Source organism: Sitophilus oryzae, unplaced genomic scaffold, assembly GCF_002938485.1.
Source record: "Sitophilus oryzae breed Bouriz unplaced genomic scaffold, Soryzae_2.0 scaffold_1394_pilon_pilon, whole genome shotgun sequence".
In the NCBI taxonomy this organism is placed as follows: Eukaryota; Metazoa; Arthropoda; class Insecta; order Coleoptera; family Curculionidae; genus Sitophilus; species Sitophilus oryzae.
In genome coordinates, this window is record NW_022146053.1 from 696,563 (window position 1) to 713,203 (window position 16,641).

General features: G+C 32.3%; 1 protein-coding gene across 1 annotated transcript in view; it reads left to right on the plus strand.

The window, feature by feature from the left end:
- LOC115875724 (teneurin-a) overlaps window positions 1-16,641 on the plus strand; it is a 214,986-nt gene that overhangs the window by 181,652 nt on the left and 16,693 nt on the right. The window contains exons 19-28 of the mRNA XM_030891237.1: window positions 3,993-4,182; window positions 4,420-4,867; window positions 10,933-11,171; window positions 11,908-12,056; window positions 12,184-12,492; window positions 14,963-15,114; window positions 15,296-15,463; window positions 15,540-15,740; window positions 15,799-16,129; window positions 16,233-16,410. Of these exons, the coding sequence (XP_030747097.1) occupies window positions 3,993-4,182; window positions 4,420-4,867; window positions 10,933-11,171; window positions 11,908-12,056; window positions 12,184-12,492; window positions 14,963-15,114; window positions 15,296-15,463; window positions 15,540-15,740; window positions 15,799-16,129; window positions 16,233-16,410 (2,365 nt within the window). The remainder of the gene's footprint in view (window positions 1-3,992; window positions 4,183-4,419; window positions 4,868-10,932; window positions 11,172-11,907; window positions 12,057-12,183; window positions 12,493-14,962; window positions 15,115-15,295; window positions 15,464-15,539; window positions 15,741-15,798; window positions 16,130-16,232; window positions 16,411-16,641) is intronic.

Sequence of the window (16,641 nt, forward strand, 5' to 3'; positions counted from 1 at the left end):
TTTATTTATTTTTTTTTTTGGATAAAAAAACGAGATTTGGTATATTAGTATATGACATAAATTGGAATTGATTGACGTATTCAATTGTTTTTGGTCACTTCCAGTTTCACCGGAAATTACTACAACTTTTGATTATTAAATGACACCCCCGGTATGTTTTTACATTATTCGATAGAAAATGACACTCTGAATAGAATAATATATCATATGTCAACTTTTGACATTTTCGCTTAAAAAATAGTATTTTAAATTTCTATCTATTATAGAGTGCCATGGATGTGTTACAAACACTAATTTTTAATCAAGGAGCTTTGGAAAAATAGATTTGATAGTCTAATGATTTTCGTGTCTTGTCCGGGCCCGTTATAAGATATCAAAATCGAATTTTTACTCATATCTCAATTTTTTCAAACGGAACAAAGGTGGCTCGTTAGCATATTTGGAAAAAGCATTTTTCTACGAATAATTTGGTACCACAATTTGGTACTCGAGTCAAATTTTCATTATGAACCGCATGTTACAAATAAATCATATGTCAAATGTCAAAAATTAACATATTTATGACATGCCATTCTATTCAGTGTGAGTTTTTGTATCGAATAATGTAAAAATATACCGGGCGTGCCATTTAACAATCAAAAGTTGTAGTCATTTCCGGTGAAACAGGAAGTGACCAAAAACAATTGAATACGTCAATCAATCCTAATTTATGTTATATACTAACATACCAAAATTCGATTTTTTATCTGACAAAATAAAAAAAGTTGTAGGGGTGAGCTACTTTTGAGACGCACCCGGTATACGACGATCGATTTAAATGAAAATTATTTTTAAATACTTGTACAACGAAGTCATAGTATCGAAATAAATTTCTAGGTACTCGTACATTTTTTTGACACGACGATCGATTTAGACGAAAAAATTTTAGGTACTTCTACAGCGAAATCACAGCATCGAAATAATTTTGTAGTTACTCCTAGAATTCTGACCGATTTAGATGAAAAAAATTAGGTACTTCTACAACGAAATCATAGCATCGAAGTAAATTTGTAGGTACTCGTACAATTTTTGACCCGCCGATCGAAATAATTTTGTTTCTAGTATTTATTAGCCGAACGACCGGTTTCGACAATAAAAGTTTAGTTACTTCTACAAATCCGGTGATGACAGCAATTCAAAAAAAAGATTAGACCGTAAATTATTGATATTTTTAAATGAAACTAGTAGGAATAATTTTAAAAGAATACTTATTTTCATTTTCTTCGTCTGAATTTCTTAATATTCTAATTAGAGTATGAGCATTTTGTTTTTTACCAAATATAACACGGCTATATCTTCGTTTCCCTTTAATAGTTTGCTTTACTGTGTTGCCGGTTCTTGGGTCTGAATACATCAATTCAACGTAAATCGGCTTATACACTTATACTAATGTCGAAGGTGGCGCCGCTCGTGACAATACCGGTGTACCCCCAATCGTATATAAAAAACATAAAACCATTTTTTCAGGCCCAGCTGAAATTTGGTCAGGGGAAGTGGGGAAACCGTTCTAGAGGATAACCACTGAAATCGTACTCAGACCCGAGTCCGGGCCTGAAATGTCGAAATCGGGTCTGAGGCCAATGAAGCAACGTAGTTTTTGGGCTCGTATAAGCGGTTTAATAAATATATATATATATATATATATATATATATATATATATATATATATATATATATATATATATATATATATATATATATATATATATATATATATATATATATATATATATATATATATATATATATATATATATATATATATATATATATATATATATATATATATATATATATATATATATATTATTTTTAAATATTGATTTCCTATTTAAAATTTATAACAAAAATGTATTTGAATTTTCATTAAATATATCAAATATCGGCAACGCTGCGAAAACCGTCACCCTTGTTTTTTTTACGTCTATGCACTATATTAGTGCACTCGCACTCAATCTTCTCGATAATATAACGCCAAGCGACCGCGTCGCTAAAGCGATATACTACCTCGTTTCTTAACCTGAAACTAGTTCTTTTTACTTAACTGTTCCAAGTCCAAAACTGTTCCAAGTCCGAAACTGTTCCAAGTCCCAAACAGTTCCAAGTCCCTAACTGTTCCAAGCGCTAAACTGTTCCAAGCCCTAAACTGTTTCAAGTCCTAACCGGAACAGTGGGACTTGGAACAGTTTGAGACTTGGAACAGTTTGGGACTTGGAACAGTTTAGGGCTTGGAACAGTTAGGAACTTGGAACTGTTTGAAACAGTTAAGTAAAAAGAACTGGTTTGAGTTGATATAATCGAGGTCGTATATCGGTTTCGCTAGTCTAGCCAAAGTTTAGCGGACGCGACCGTTCAGGTGTTATCGGGATACAGGGGCGTAAAAAAAGTGTGGCCGTTGCCGGTATTTAAAATATTTAATTAAAATTCAACTAAATTTTTATTATTAATTTTAAATTTATAATAATGTTTTTAAATATTTTTTTTAATGTAAACAGAAACAGAATAGGTAAGGAACATTTTTTACTATAAAAAAAATGCTGGCGATGTTGCCAAATGCAATATAATTATCGCATCATAGGTTTTTTTTGAAAACTACAGTGTAAGAACAGTCGGTTATTGTTTTGTATTATATGTAAATAGATGCAGATATTAAAAAAAATAAACTCTTCCAAGAATTTACTTTTTAAGTATATAACAAAATTATAAATCTATATTTATTTTATTCATTAGTGCTTATACAGGGTGGGTCTTAAATAAGTGCACATATTTTTAGGGGTGGTATATTTCGATTCTTATGAGTTTTTTTCGGAAAAACATGTTTTTGAAAAGTTTATATTTTTCGAAAATTTTATAGTTTTTTTTTTAATTTTTAGTTAAAAAAAAACATTATATCTTGGCAATATAGCAACAAAAAATATTCTTTTATATAAATTTAAAAAAAAAATAGCAACCGAATCAGAATGACGCAAGTACGGTATTAATTTTCGTTTTGGAACAGTTTGGAACTGAAACAGGTTTCTTGGATTTTTTGGAGGTATCTGTAGCAACTGGAACAGCTTCTACCTGTTATTAAAAAATCGCTGTTCCGGCCATGACTAATTTACAGCTTCATCGTACCCAAAATCGAGCCCAAAATAGTGAGATATTTTTATAATAGTGTTGATTTTATTTTAGATAAATGTTGGCTGGCAAATCTAAAGCATCTAAAGTATGTTCTAGGTATGTATTTCAGGAAAATATTTTAACTTCTATTGGGTGACTCAAAAAAGTGTGAGTGGATGGGGATGATGTTTTTTAAATGGAGCGCATAGCATTTTTAAATGGAACAGCATATTATTGAATTTTTGACTTCTTTTCAGATCTTAACAATACAACTAAAGTATTTTCCTGAAATACATCCTTGTACCACATACTTTATGTTTACACTTAAACAAAATCCCCAAGTTTTTTATTCTATGAGCCCGTCGCACTATTGCTGGACCCTGTATAAGTTAATTTGGGCACACAGCATTTTTGGGCTACAGCACACATATGAACATTATTATTTTTTTAATAATGTTCATATATGTGTGCTACAGCACACATATGAACATTATTATTTTTTTAAAGCCTGAGTGTGTTTATTTTATTTTATATAAAAAGTGTACAATAAGTTGTAATAAATATAAGAATATACAAGGACACGTCATTAGTTTTAATGAAAAAAAAATGAGAGTATACTTGTCTTATATTTTTTTTGTTTTCTTTTTAGAAAATATATCACTGTTTCCTTTATATTGCGAAAGAGCAAAATGTAATCAAATATTTTCAATAATAATACCGTGGAATAATTAAGTTCTGGTTTTATAACTTGTAGATTAGGAAAGGCTAAGAAATTATTTTCGTAAAATCATGTACCAATTCCATATTTTTTCATTCAACTGTTTTTTAGAGGTGTAATTTGTTGATTACAGGGAAGTGATACAGTAATCTATCAATACGACTGGTTGGGTAGAGCAATTAGTGTAACGCTGCCAAGCGGGGAAATTTTGCAATTAAATTCGAAAATGTCCAATACTGAGGGTTTGGAAATATCCATCAGTCAACCGCCGACAATTTTAAACATTAATGGAAAAGCAAACAAGCAAATCATTCTCATTGACGGTAAGTTCTTTATATATTTTGAATCACGACAAATACTGCTGCTTCCAACATCTTGTTGGATTATTAACGATTTTGAACATATATATTCGTATATTTATATATTTGTGGAACTATATTATTCAAAATCCATCAAAATTATGTCAATCGCACTGATGGTTTGCGGTTATTAATCCGTTATTTCCAACTTACCTAATATGATTTAGAACTATACATTTCTTGAATTATAACAAATTTCAGGTGCCGCAGTAACCAAGGCTGTAACCTTAACAAACTCTACTGTTGTTGTGAAGAGCCCATCTGAGAGCAAGTTGGAAATATGCGCCATCGAGCGCCATCCCTTATTAGAAGCCTCTCTGCCTGTGGAAGCAGAACTCTTGCCTGTGTGGTCCCATCAAACAACAACATTTGGAAATGAAATTTCCAACACTATGTCAACAGTTTTTAGTTTAGTCGGCGATGTTCGCAATCTACAGCAAACTCTCTACAGAGAGATATATGTCAATGGCACCAAAGTGCTAGGTATCGAATTCGACCAATTCACGAGCAAGGAGACTTTCTTTGATTATGACAAGTTGCCTCTGTTAACAATTATTTATGATCCGGCGGGGCTTCCTCTATCGTATATACCATATAATGGCGCAGATAGTCTAAATATAACGTACGACAGTTTTAACAGGATTGACGGGTGAGTTTTATTTGTTTAAAGGTGGTCAGCAACAGTACTTTTTGAATAAAAATGTCATGTCGAAATTTTATCGTAGGAATTGCAAATCTACCGAATTAATTCACGGTGATTCAAAACGAATTTATTTGCATTGTCGGTTTACCGGCCTTTGCCGTTTTTTTTTTGTAAGTACTAGCGGAAAAACAATAATTATAATAGCAACCTTTATCAAATTAGAGCAGCAATTACAAATATTTTCTCTAATTTATTTTTTTTGTAAATATTGCATTTCTGTTTTTAAGGTTTGGGCAATAATCATAGATTTTATATATTTTACAGCTGGTTAAGCTTGGTTAGCTTTTACTTTTTTTTATTGATAGTAATATATTTTCCTTAATCTACAACAATGTTTCTGCCAATGTTAAAGGAATATCATTGCAATTCGACTATGACTTTTTTAGAGACACAGAGTTAAGCTTCATTCAGAACATCAAAATTAGTGGAATAAATTAGAAGTTTCAATTAGCTAGATATTTTTACCTCAAATATAAATGTAAGCATTCAGAAAGTCAAAATTAGTACTAGCAATTAACAGAAAAAGAGCGAGGGGTAAACACATAGGGCAAAAAGTGTACACCTACAACCTCTATCCTTAGTACATCCCCTACATCCTCCAGTATATCCTCGGTACATCCCCTACATCCTCGGTACATCCCCTACATCCTCGTACATCCCCTAGTACATCCCCTACATCCTCGGTACATCCACTACATCCTCGGTACATCCCCGGTACATCCCCGGTACATCCCCTACATCCTCTAGTACATCCTCGGTACATCCCCTGGAAATTCTCTCATGTGTACGCCATACATTTAGAATAATTTTCGTGATGAACCGTTTTACGTGTCTAAAATACTTTTCGAGATATACTTATCTTGGACACACTGTATATATTTTTTTAAATTTTATTTGAATGGTAAAAAAAAGTTAAAATTTTGAACGCTATTATCTCCGAAACTATTAATATATAAAAAAAAAGATGAAGCACCATTTCGACTTACATTTACTAGAGGGATATAAAAATTTACAGGGTGTTTTTTTTATTTAAAATAACAAAATTAAGGTTACTTTACTTACGACGAAACCGGAATTGTTATTTATGTTAGAGCGATCTCCCAATTTATTACGAGCTTTATTATATGTATAACTACACAAAATTTCTCAAACCTCTACAATTTATTGGCTAGTAATATAGTTGACACCTAATATTTTGTTGAATTCAAAAGGATAAAAAAAATGAAAACCATTTAAAAAAATTATATGGGGTCATCGAGAATCGAACTAAGGCGCGCCAACCCATATCAAATCTTGCCAGAGCTGTAACAATCTCGGCTATTATTGTGCCTACAACAATTCGCCGTTACTTTCATTATACAGAGTGTGTCTTAAATAAGTGCAAATATTTTCAGGGCTGGTAGATCTCGATAAAAGAAACATATTTTTTCTTTACCATTTTTCAAATAAATCCAAAATAACCGAGTTATTTAAGTTTGACAATTTAAAAAAAAATGATTTTTTTTTAATTTTGATAGCCACCTGATTTTTTTCTGTATTTGCATCCCTTTTAGTGCCGTAACCATAGAGTAAAGCTGTAACTATGGTAATATCAGAGATTAAGAATTAATAACGTGGGAAAATTAGCGGTGAACAGGCAGTTCTAAAAAGTTTTCGAAAAATATACAGGAAAATTTAAAAGAAAATGCACGATTTTCAACATATTTTATTTGCAAAAAACATCATAGACGTGTTCTTGGGGTCAAAATATACCACCCCTGAAAATATTTGCACTTATTTAAGACTTACCCTGTATAACAGCAGTTTATGCCTCGGTTTATGCAGTTTATGTCGGCGGAAAAAATAACTTAGTCATGCGTAAAACCCTATATTATGTGCAAAGTTATCAATCTCGTGTTTTGAACCCCAAATAAAATGAGATCTAGTAGCTACCGGGATCTACTTTATAAAACAGACCTAAAAATAGGCAACGTTAAAGGCATTCGCATTTATGAACTTCGTTTTTGACGTATAGAGGGTACAATAATAATTATTTACACACACTTCCCTTTAATTCATAACGCTTACGGCACTATGCAATAAGATATGAACACACACAAACACATTTTTGCATAAACTTATACCAGAGATATGGATTAAAGGCTATATATCTGACTTATACATACATTTTGCGAGATATTTTGAGGTTATGAGTAGGGGTGAGCCACAAAGCCTTGAGTATCGATATTTTTATCGATATATTAAATAAAGGTCCATTTTCACTCCCATGAAATTTGTGCAAATCGGCTTGTGAAAATCGGCTTGTGCAAACTTTATTTAATAAATTCATTGAGAAAAACGGATGTGCACAAGCTAATTCACATACGTGAAAACCAAGTAACGATATATTGGTCCATAAATATCGATATAGCTATCGATATAACAGATACCGCTATATCTCTTTATGAATACTTCATATCGGAAATATCTATATCTATCTATATTCACAATATCGATATTCGATCTTATTTGATTTCGTACAGGGTGGTTGTAAAATATTGAATAAATATCAACATCTCGAGAACCACATTTTTTGGAAATCGCTCGGCCACATCAATTATTTTAATTTTTCCGGGGCAGATTATGCCAAAAATGAATATTATACAGGGTGTCTCAAAAATGCTTTGTCCAAAACAATTTCTTTTAATGGCAACCCTCGTGGCAACATAATTATTATTTTTCTGCATTTTTGAATTGCCCTTAAAATTCTGAATATTTTCCATGTTAGTGCTATACCCAAATCCCAGCTTTTTGGAGTTATTCTCATTTAAAAATTAAAAAGTGAAAAAAAATATTAGAAAAAAACCTTTTTTAAGAGGATACCGAAGAGGATACCTTATGGAAAATGTATTCAAAAGACAACCCACAAATTTGGATGACTTGAAACATCGCATTCGGCAATCACATCCCCTACATCCTCGTACATCCCCTAGTACATCCTCTACATCCTCGGTACATCCACTACATCCTCGGTACATCCCCGGTACATCCCCGGTACATCCCCTACATCCTCTAGTACATCCTCGGTACATCCCCTGGAAATTCTCTCATGTGTACGCCATACATTTAGAATAATTTTCGTGATGAACCGTTTTACGTGTCTAAAATACTTTTCGAGATATACTTATCTTGGACACACTGTATATATTTTTTTAAATTTTATTTGAATGGTAAAAAAAAGTTAAAATTTTGAACGCTATTATCTCCGAAACTATTAATATATAAAAAAAAAGATGAAGCACCATTTCGACTTACATTTACTAGAGGGATATAAAAATTTACAGGGTGTTTTTTTATTTAAAATAACAAAATTAAGGTTACTTTACTTACGACGAAACCGGAATTGTTATTTATGTTAGAGCGATCTCCCAATTTATTACGAGCTTTATTATATGTATAACTACACAAAATTTCTCAAACCTCTACAATTTATTGGCTAGTAATATAGTTGACACCTAATATTTTTGTTGAATTCAAAAGGATAAAAAAAAATGAAAACCATTTAAAAAAATTATATGGGGTCATCGAGAATCGAACTAAGGCGCGCCAACCCATATCAAATCTTGCCAGAGCTGTAACAATCTCGGCTATTATTGTGCCTACAACAATTCGCCGTTACTTTTATTATACAGAGTGAGTCTTAAATAAGTGCAAATATTTTCAGGGCTGGTAGATCTCGATAAAAGAAACATATTTTTTCTTTACCATTTTTCAAATAAATCCAAAATAACCGAGTTATTTAAGTTTGACAATTTAAAAAAAAATGATTTTTTTTTTAATTTTGATAGCCACCTGATTTTTTTCTGTATTTGCATACCTTTTAGTGCCGTAACCATAGAGTAAAGCTGTAACTATGGTAATATCAGAGATTAAGAATTTATAACGTGGGAAAATTAGCGGTGAACAGGCAGTTCTAAAAAGTTTTCGAAAAATATACAGGAAAATTTAAAAGAAAATGCACGATTTTCAACATATTTTATTTGCAAAAAACATCATAGACGTGTTCCTGGGGTCAAAATATACCACCCCTGAAAATATTTGCACTTATTTAAGACTTACCCTGTATAACAGCAGTTTATGCCTCGGTTTATGCAGTTTATGTCGGCGGAAAAATAACTTAGTCATGCGTAAACCCTATATTATGTGCAAAGTTATCAATCTCGTGTTTTGAACCCCAAATAAAATGAGATCTAGTAGCACCGAGGATCTACTTTATAAAACAGACCTAAAAATAGGCAACGTTAAAGGCATTCGCATTTATGAACTTCGTTTTTGACGTATAGAGAGTACAATAATAATTATTTACACACACTTCCCTTTAATTCATAACGCTTACAGCACTATGCAATAAGATATGAACACACATGCCAAACATAGTTTTGCATAAACTTATACTAGAGATATGGATTAAAGTCTACATATCTGACTTATACATACATTTTGCGAGATATTTTGAAGTTATGAGTAGGGGTGAGCCACAAGGCCTTGAGTATCGATATTTTTATCGATATATAAAATAAAGGTCCATTTTCACTCCCATGAAATTTGTGCAAATCGGCTTGTGAAAATCTGCTTGTGCAAACTTTATTTAATAAATTCATTGAGAAAAACGGATGTGCACAAGCTAATTCACATACGTGAAAACCAAGTAACGATATATTCGTCCACAAATATCGATATAGCTATCGATATAACAGATACCGCTATATCTCTTTATGAATACTTCATATCGGAAATATCTATATCTATCTGTATTCTCAATATCGATATTCGATCCTATTTGATTTCGTACAAGGTGGTTGTAAAATATTGAATAAATATCAACATCTCGAGAACCACATTTTTTTGGAAATCGCTCGGCCACATCAATTATTTTAATTTTTCCGGGTCAGATTATGCAAAAAATGAATATTATACAGGGTGTCTCAAAAATGCTTTGTCCAAAACAATTTCTTTTAATGGCCACCCTCGTGGCAACATAATTATTATTTTTCTGCATTTTTGAATTGTCCTAAAATTCTGAATATTTTCCATGTAAGTGCTATACCCAAATCCCAGCTTTTTGGAGTTATTCTCATTTAAAAATTAAAAAGTGAAAAAAAATATTAGAAAAAAACCTTTTTTAAGAGGATACCGAAGAGGATACCTTATGGAAAATGTATTCAAAAGACAACCGACAAATTTGGATGACTTGAAACATCGCATTCGGCAAATTACGCCCCAAATAATTCGAAATGCATCCCCGGTAAATCCTCGGTACATCCCCTACATCCTCTAGTACATCCTCGGTACATCCCCTACATCCTCGGTACATCCCCTACATCCTCTAGTACATCCTCGGTACATCCACTACATCCTCGGTACATCCAATACATCCTCGGTACATCCCCTGGAAATCCTCTCATGTGTCATAAATCCTTGGAAATCCTTTATGTCATAAATCCCCTAAGTGTTCACCCTTCGAAAAAGAGCAAACGATGATATTTTTCAACTAATGCTAAACATTTATAACATTTAATAAGTATGCTTAAAAATTTACGTGTTATGTCATTTTGGCCTTTGATTATCATGCATTAAGAGAAATTGTGTTTAGAAAAATAAAATGTTTGTTTTATAATTATTAGGCTTTTTCTACGTATATAACCTATGATACAACTGACTACAGCAAGCTGTTTGCCAGGATATTCTAATTTTAATTGTATTTTTTAACCATTGTGAATGATCGTTATATAATAACTAGGTATAAAGTATTTGAAACTACTAATTTATTCTAATACTTTCGAGAAGTATTTAAGGACATCGATACTCGATACTTAAAGTTCTGCTCTGATTTGTTACCTCAGCAATCCTACATTTAAAGCAAAATCTGTTATAAACTGGTTGATTTTTTGCAACTAATATCCTGTATAACGTGTAAACCAGGGGCTTTCAAAATGCTAAAGAATTTTTACTAACAGTCCATATGTCTGCAGGTGGAAATGGGGAGCCTCTCAACTCAAATACAGCTACGACCGACACGGTTTATTGTCGGAAATCACGAGCCCACAGGATGGAATTCAAATATTTACCTATGACGAAACTAATACTTTAACAAAAATTACTTTAGCCAGCCAAAGAAACTTCTTGCTAACGTATGACGACAATGGAGGACTGCGACACGTTACCTTACCAAGCGGAACAAGGCATTCCTTCGCCCTTCAGCCATCTCTAGGTTAGTATTAAAACCCATGGTTACTTATTTTTATTAATTATTTATGTATAAATTCTAACGTATAGGGTGTCCCATTTTTGAGTTTTATAGGGTTTCTCGTTTATGAGTAGAGATACAAAGATGGTGATTTTCACATCATTGTGCTACTTTTTTATAAAATTAAAGATACTACATAGCTTTGCCCTAGCCTTCGACTCCCCTTGTCTTATTCTTACAGTGCCAGAATAGGCTGCCTCTCGCATGTACTTTGATATGTGTTTCACAGGTACAAGGAACCTACATTTTTTTTATCGCCGAATCCGTAGATAGGGCACTATTTGAGAAGCTGTACTAGATAAATATACTCAAGGTTGTTTGCCACTACTTTCTTTGAGGTGGCTACTCGCTCTATTTAAATAAATAAATATTTTTATTGAAATAAATAAAGCGACCGTACTGGCTTGGTACTGATCACAGTACATCTCGCACAGCAGATCGACACACTACTGCTGGAGCATAGGTAGCCTCATATGGAGTCCCATAGGGTTTTTCACGTAGAATTCAGTTGCGTAACTAGATTTATGCTGGTAGCTGTTATTCTTGAGATACGACATAAACTTATGTTTTTTTTAATGGGATACTCTGTATATTTTTTTTATTTGCTGTGTAATGAGCTTTTTAGAAATATTAACATTTTATTTTGTGTACTGTAGCTTCCAATAGCTCCTATTTTAAATTATTATCTCTGATATTCCAGGAATTATAAGGGTGGTGTATACATCGCCAGGAAGTTCACGCTCATACCTACAACATTTCTCTAATTCCGGCAGGTTGTTGCAAACTGTATTTCCAGGAGAGGGGGCTCGAATCGTATATCGATATTACGATAGTGGTAAACTCAAGGAGGTAAGATTTTATAAAAGACGTAGAGCTAAAAACATTCCATTCGTAGCTCTGCGATTTAAAATTACGATATTATAGATTTTAATTTATACCACGACATAAAAAAATAATACCTATTATTTTATTTAAGGTTGTTCATGGTGACGGTAAGACCCTCCATTCCTACTCCGAGACCTCAGGATTACCAAGTCAAGTGAGCCACTTAGAAAAGGATGTAGAGTATCAATGGGACTATCAGTTCGTCGGTGAGCTTTTAACCGAAGAACGCATAAATTTTGGTGCCAAAACAGGTCTTAGCAATGCAAAGTTTACTTACGACTATGACAATAATTATCGCCTAGTTAATCTACAAGGAAGAATCGGCGGTCAAAACTTACCTCTGTATAATATAGCATATAACTTTAAGACTGGTACCGTGGAACAATTAGGACCATTTAAGGTAAATTTATATATTAATTATAATTTGATAACGTCTAAATGAAGTTAATACCATTTTATGATTTTATGATCTTAAAAAGTTTTAAAATAATTTATTTCCAAAGTGCAGGATCGTGTTAGATATACTCTAGTTCAGATAAAATAGTATTTACGATAAAATATTTTTTTACACAATAATTTGACGTATCGTGAAGAATTCACCTCTTAGAAATCAGTGTTATGCAACAATCCTTTTCGTACACCTTCAAAAGAGTCCTTAAATATTATACCTGGTTAATAATATTCTAGAGTTGTGAAACTTTGTTTGCCACTTAATGTCAAAGGTAGCTAGATAAAATTAAGAAAAATATACGCTTTAAAACTAACCTTTAAATACCTCTAAAACGATTTATTTTAGATTTAAGGACATATATATCACCAAAAAGTAACGAATTTAAAACTTCTTTATTAGTAAAATAAAAGAATTGAGATTCTATTTGCAAAAAAAATTATGATAGTGTTTTAGTCGCCTATTTCCACGACAGCTACCGGCAATACCATTGGTAAGTAAAAAATCTAAACTAAAAGCTACATCTTCTGTTCGTGGACCTGTAGAAGGCATACGACAGCGTTCCCCTTGAGAGACTTTGGGAAGCTATGGAAAAATTATATAAACAAACAGAAACTAGAATTAAAGTCGGCAAAAAGTTAATAACAGGATTTAATTGAACCAAAGGTCTGAAACAAGGGTGCTGCATTTCACCAACACTGTTCAAGATCTATCTCGAACAAGTTCTCGAAGATGGGAAGCAAAAACGTCGAAATATGGGAGTACCCATAGGGGACAAAACTCTATACACTGTGCTTCGTGGACGATCAGGTGCTTATAGCACAAGATTACGAACGACATAAATTATAGATACGTAAGCTTATAGAAGAATATCAGAAATGGCGACTCGAGATCAACACTAGCAAAACAGAATATATGTGTATCGGAGGAGGAGGATATGTAGGTATATATGTATGTATCGGAGGAGAACAAGACCCAATACTAGTAGGAAAAAAATAAATGCTGCACAAAATACAAATATTTGAATATGAATTTCCCAAATGATGGACTGTTGGATACAGCAATTAGAACGAAACCAACTTGGAAGGAATGCTATCACGGTATTGAATGGGATACTGTGCGACAGAAGCATAAACAACAGAAACAAAACATTAATATATAATACCATCATCGAGAGTATAACCACATACAGCTGTGAAGTGTGGTCAATTAAAGAAACAACAAAACGAAGGCTGGAAGTTATAAAGATGGATTCTCGGAAGAGAGCAGCAGCCAAATCAAGACTCGGGCGAATAACTAATGAACGCATAAGGGAGATTATGGAGGTTATACATACAATAGTGGACGAAATAAAGAACAGACAACTCATATATTACAAGCATGTCCAAAGAATGGCAGAAATAAGAATCCCAAAGCAAATCATAAACTGGAAACCTGCAGGAAGAAGAAAACCGGGTAGACCGAGAGGTAACCTGGAGAGACAGATAGGCATGGAGAGATGGCATCAGAAGACGTAGAACGTTTTAAACCGATTAATGTACGAATATATGACTATAGTTATAGATATAACTGATAATAATGTATACAAACTGGATACTAAGGATGGCTGTTTGAAATCACTTTATACCCGATCAGAATTCGACTTATGCAAACAAAAGTTTTTCAATAGACGATGTTCTTCAAGATAAAATATTTTTTTAGGGTCTGCAGCAAACAAAACAAATTCTTCGAGCAAAATTCAGGGATAAAAAATAAAAGATGGCAATATACAAGACACTGGTGGTACACATATCTGTTTATGTAAAAAGAGAACTTGAGTATTCTGCCACTCAAAATGCCACAAATTAGTTACCTTTTTGTTGTTTATTTACTACTCTTTAATGAAAAAGTGTATCTTTTGTTTAATAATTTAAATCATATTTACAGTTAATATAATACTGCGTTCTTTTATTAAGGTAAAAATATTAAAATATCGAAATTTAGATTATATATATATCGAGTATCGATAATCTTCTATCTCATTTCCTCTGCTTAGAAATTAATCTTTCTAATATAATAAAAATAATTGGAAAGTTTAAATCTCGTATTTTTCAATATTCACTGGCGTCATACTTTTATTATTTAAATTACAAAAGAGACTGACTTTTGGTCTTCTGCATACAATTTAGTTCATAAAGTATGTCAAATATGATAGTTTCTAATACATATCGAGCCATTCTAGTTTGTCTTTAAAAGTACCTATTAAGCTATAATAGTACGGCCTAGAAAAATTGCAAAGTTTCTAATCACGATAGGAACTTTTGTCATGTTCTAGGCCAAACTGAAACAGCCTGAAATCGGATATTTCCTGCAACATATACAATTTAAAATATATAAAAAAATGCTTATTATTTATTGATTTAAAAGTACTACTTATTTTCAGATTATTAAACTTAAAGCCAATGAAACTCAAGTATATGATGGCACAGCGCTATTCTCTAGCATGCAAAACTCACGCTTTTTGGAATCTAGAGTTGCTCTTACAATACACGGGATGGAAGTTTTTAAAATGGAATTTAGTCATGATTTGCATGGGTAAAGTATTTATTCTTCTTAATATTAAAAACATACAGGTAGAAACAATACAATAAACAGTGAACATACAATATCGCAAAAATACTATGTTAATATTTATAAAAAAAATAATACGTCCCAAAGAACTTTCAAAGTCGTCATACAAGTGATCCACATACATTTATTAAAAATAATATTCTAGGAGGATATCTCAAACTCGGACATATACTAAAAATGTTGGTGTAAACACTTATACAAATGTCAAAAATTTTACATGGGATTGTGATGGACAACTCTTGGGGGTTGAAGCTCAAGAACCTTGGGGATTCAGATATGATGATAATGGGAATATGTTATCATTAACATATAGGTAATATTTCTTGCACAGTTCAATCCGTCCCACATTTTTACATCATTTAAAAGAATTTAAAACAATTTGTCTATAGGGGTAATACTATACCAATGGAATACAATAGTATGGATAGGATTATTAAGTTTGGGGAAGGTCAGTATAAATATGACAGCAGAGGTTTAGTAATACAAAATGCTAGAGAAGAAAAATTTCATTACAATGCTAAAGGTCTTTTAACGAGAGCTACAAAAAGAGGTAGATTTGATGTTCGATATTTCTATGATCACATGGATAGGTATACAAAACGGAAATTTACTAATTAAAAAATATTTGACTAATGGTAAGCTTTGTAGACTGTTGGCTCGTAAAGATAATTTTGGCAATGTTACCCAGTTCTTCTATAATAATGACAAACAACCTAGGGAAGTTAGCCAAATCTACTCTCCAAGAGATGGAAAATTAATGTCGTTGGTTTATGATAACAGGGGACACTTAATCTTTGCCCAAGTTTATAGACATAAATATTATGTTGCCACTGATCAGTGTGGAACCCCTGTGATGATTTTCAACCAATATGGAGAAGGTATTCGGGAAATTATGCGATCACCGTATGGGCATATCGTATATGACTCTAATCCATATCTGTATCTCCCCATTGATTTTTGTGGAGGTATTTTAGATCAGGTAAATTTAATATATATATTTGTCATAAATCTTATTATAGCCAAGCATTAAAGAATGTAATATAATCATATTCATTTCTTTCATGCTCTTTTATTCTTTTTAGGTTACTTCATTAGTTCATATGCCAAATGGTAAAGTATATGATCCATTGATTGGTCAATGGATGTCACCACTATGGGAGGATGTCTTGGATCGTATTTCAACACCTACACAACTGCATCTATATAGGTTTAACGGTAATGATCCAATAAATATGGATGTTGACAGGGAGAAACCAAAAGGTAAATTCACGAAAAACTACAAAGTTTTAAAAATATATATATTTTTTTATATATAAAACAGGGTTTTTCAAAAAACATGTGCCATCTTTTGTGAAGAGATTCCTCTCCGTTCGGTTTTGCTGCAGTTTCAGTGTCTGTTTCGTAGCTACAAGGGGTTAAAATTGTCATCTTTCTTCGATTTATTATAATTTCTTCCCAATTGCTACAGCGATTCCAATGTAATATTGAGGG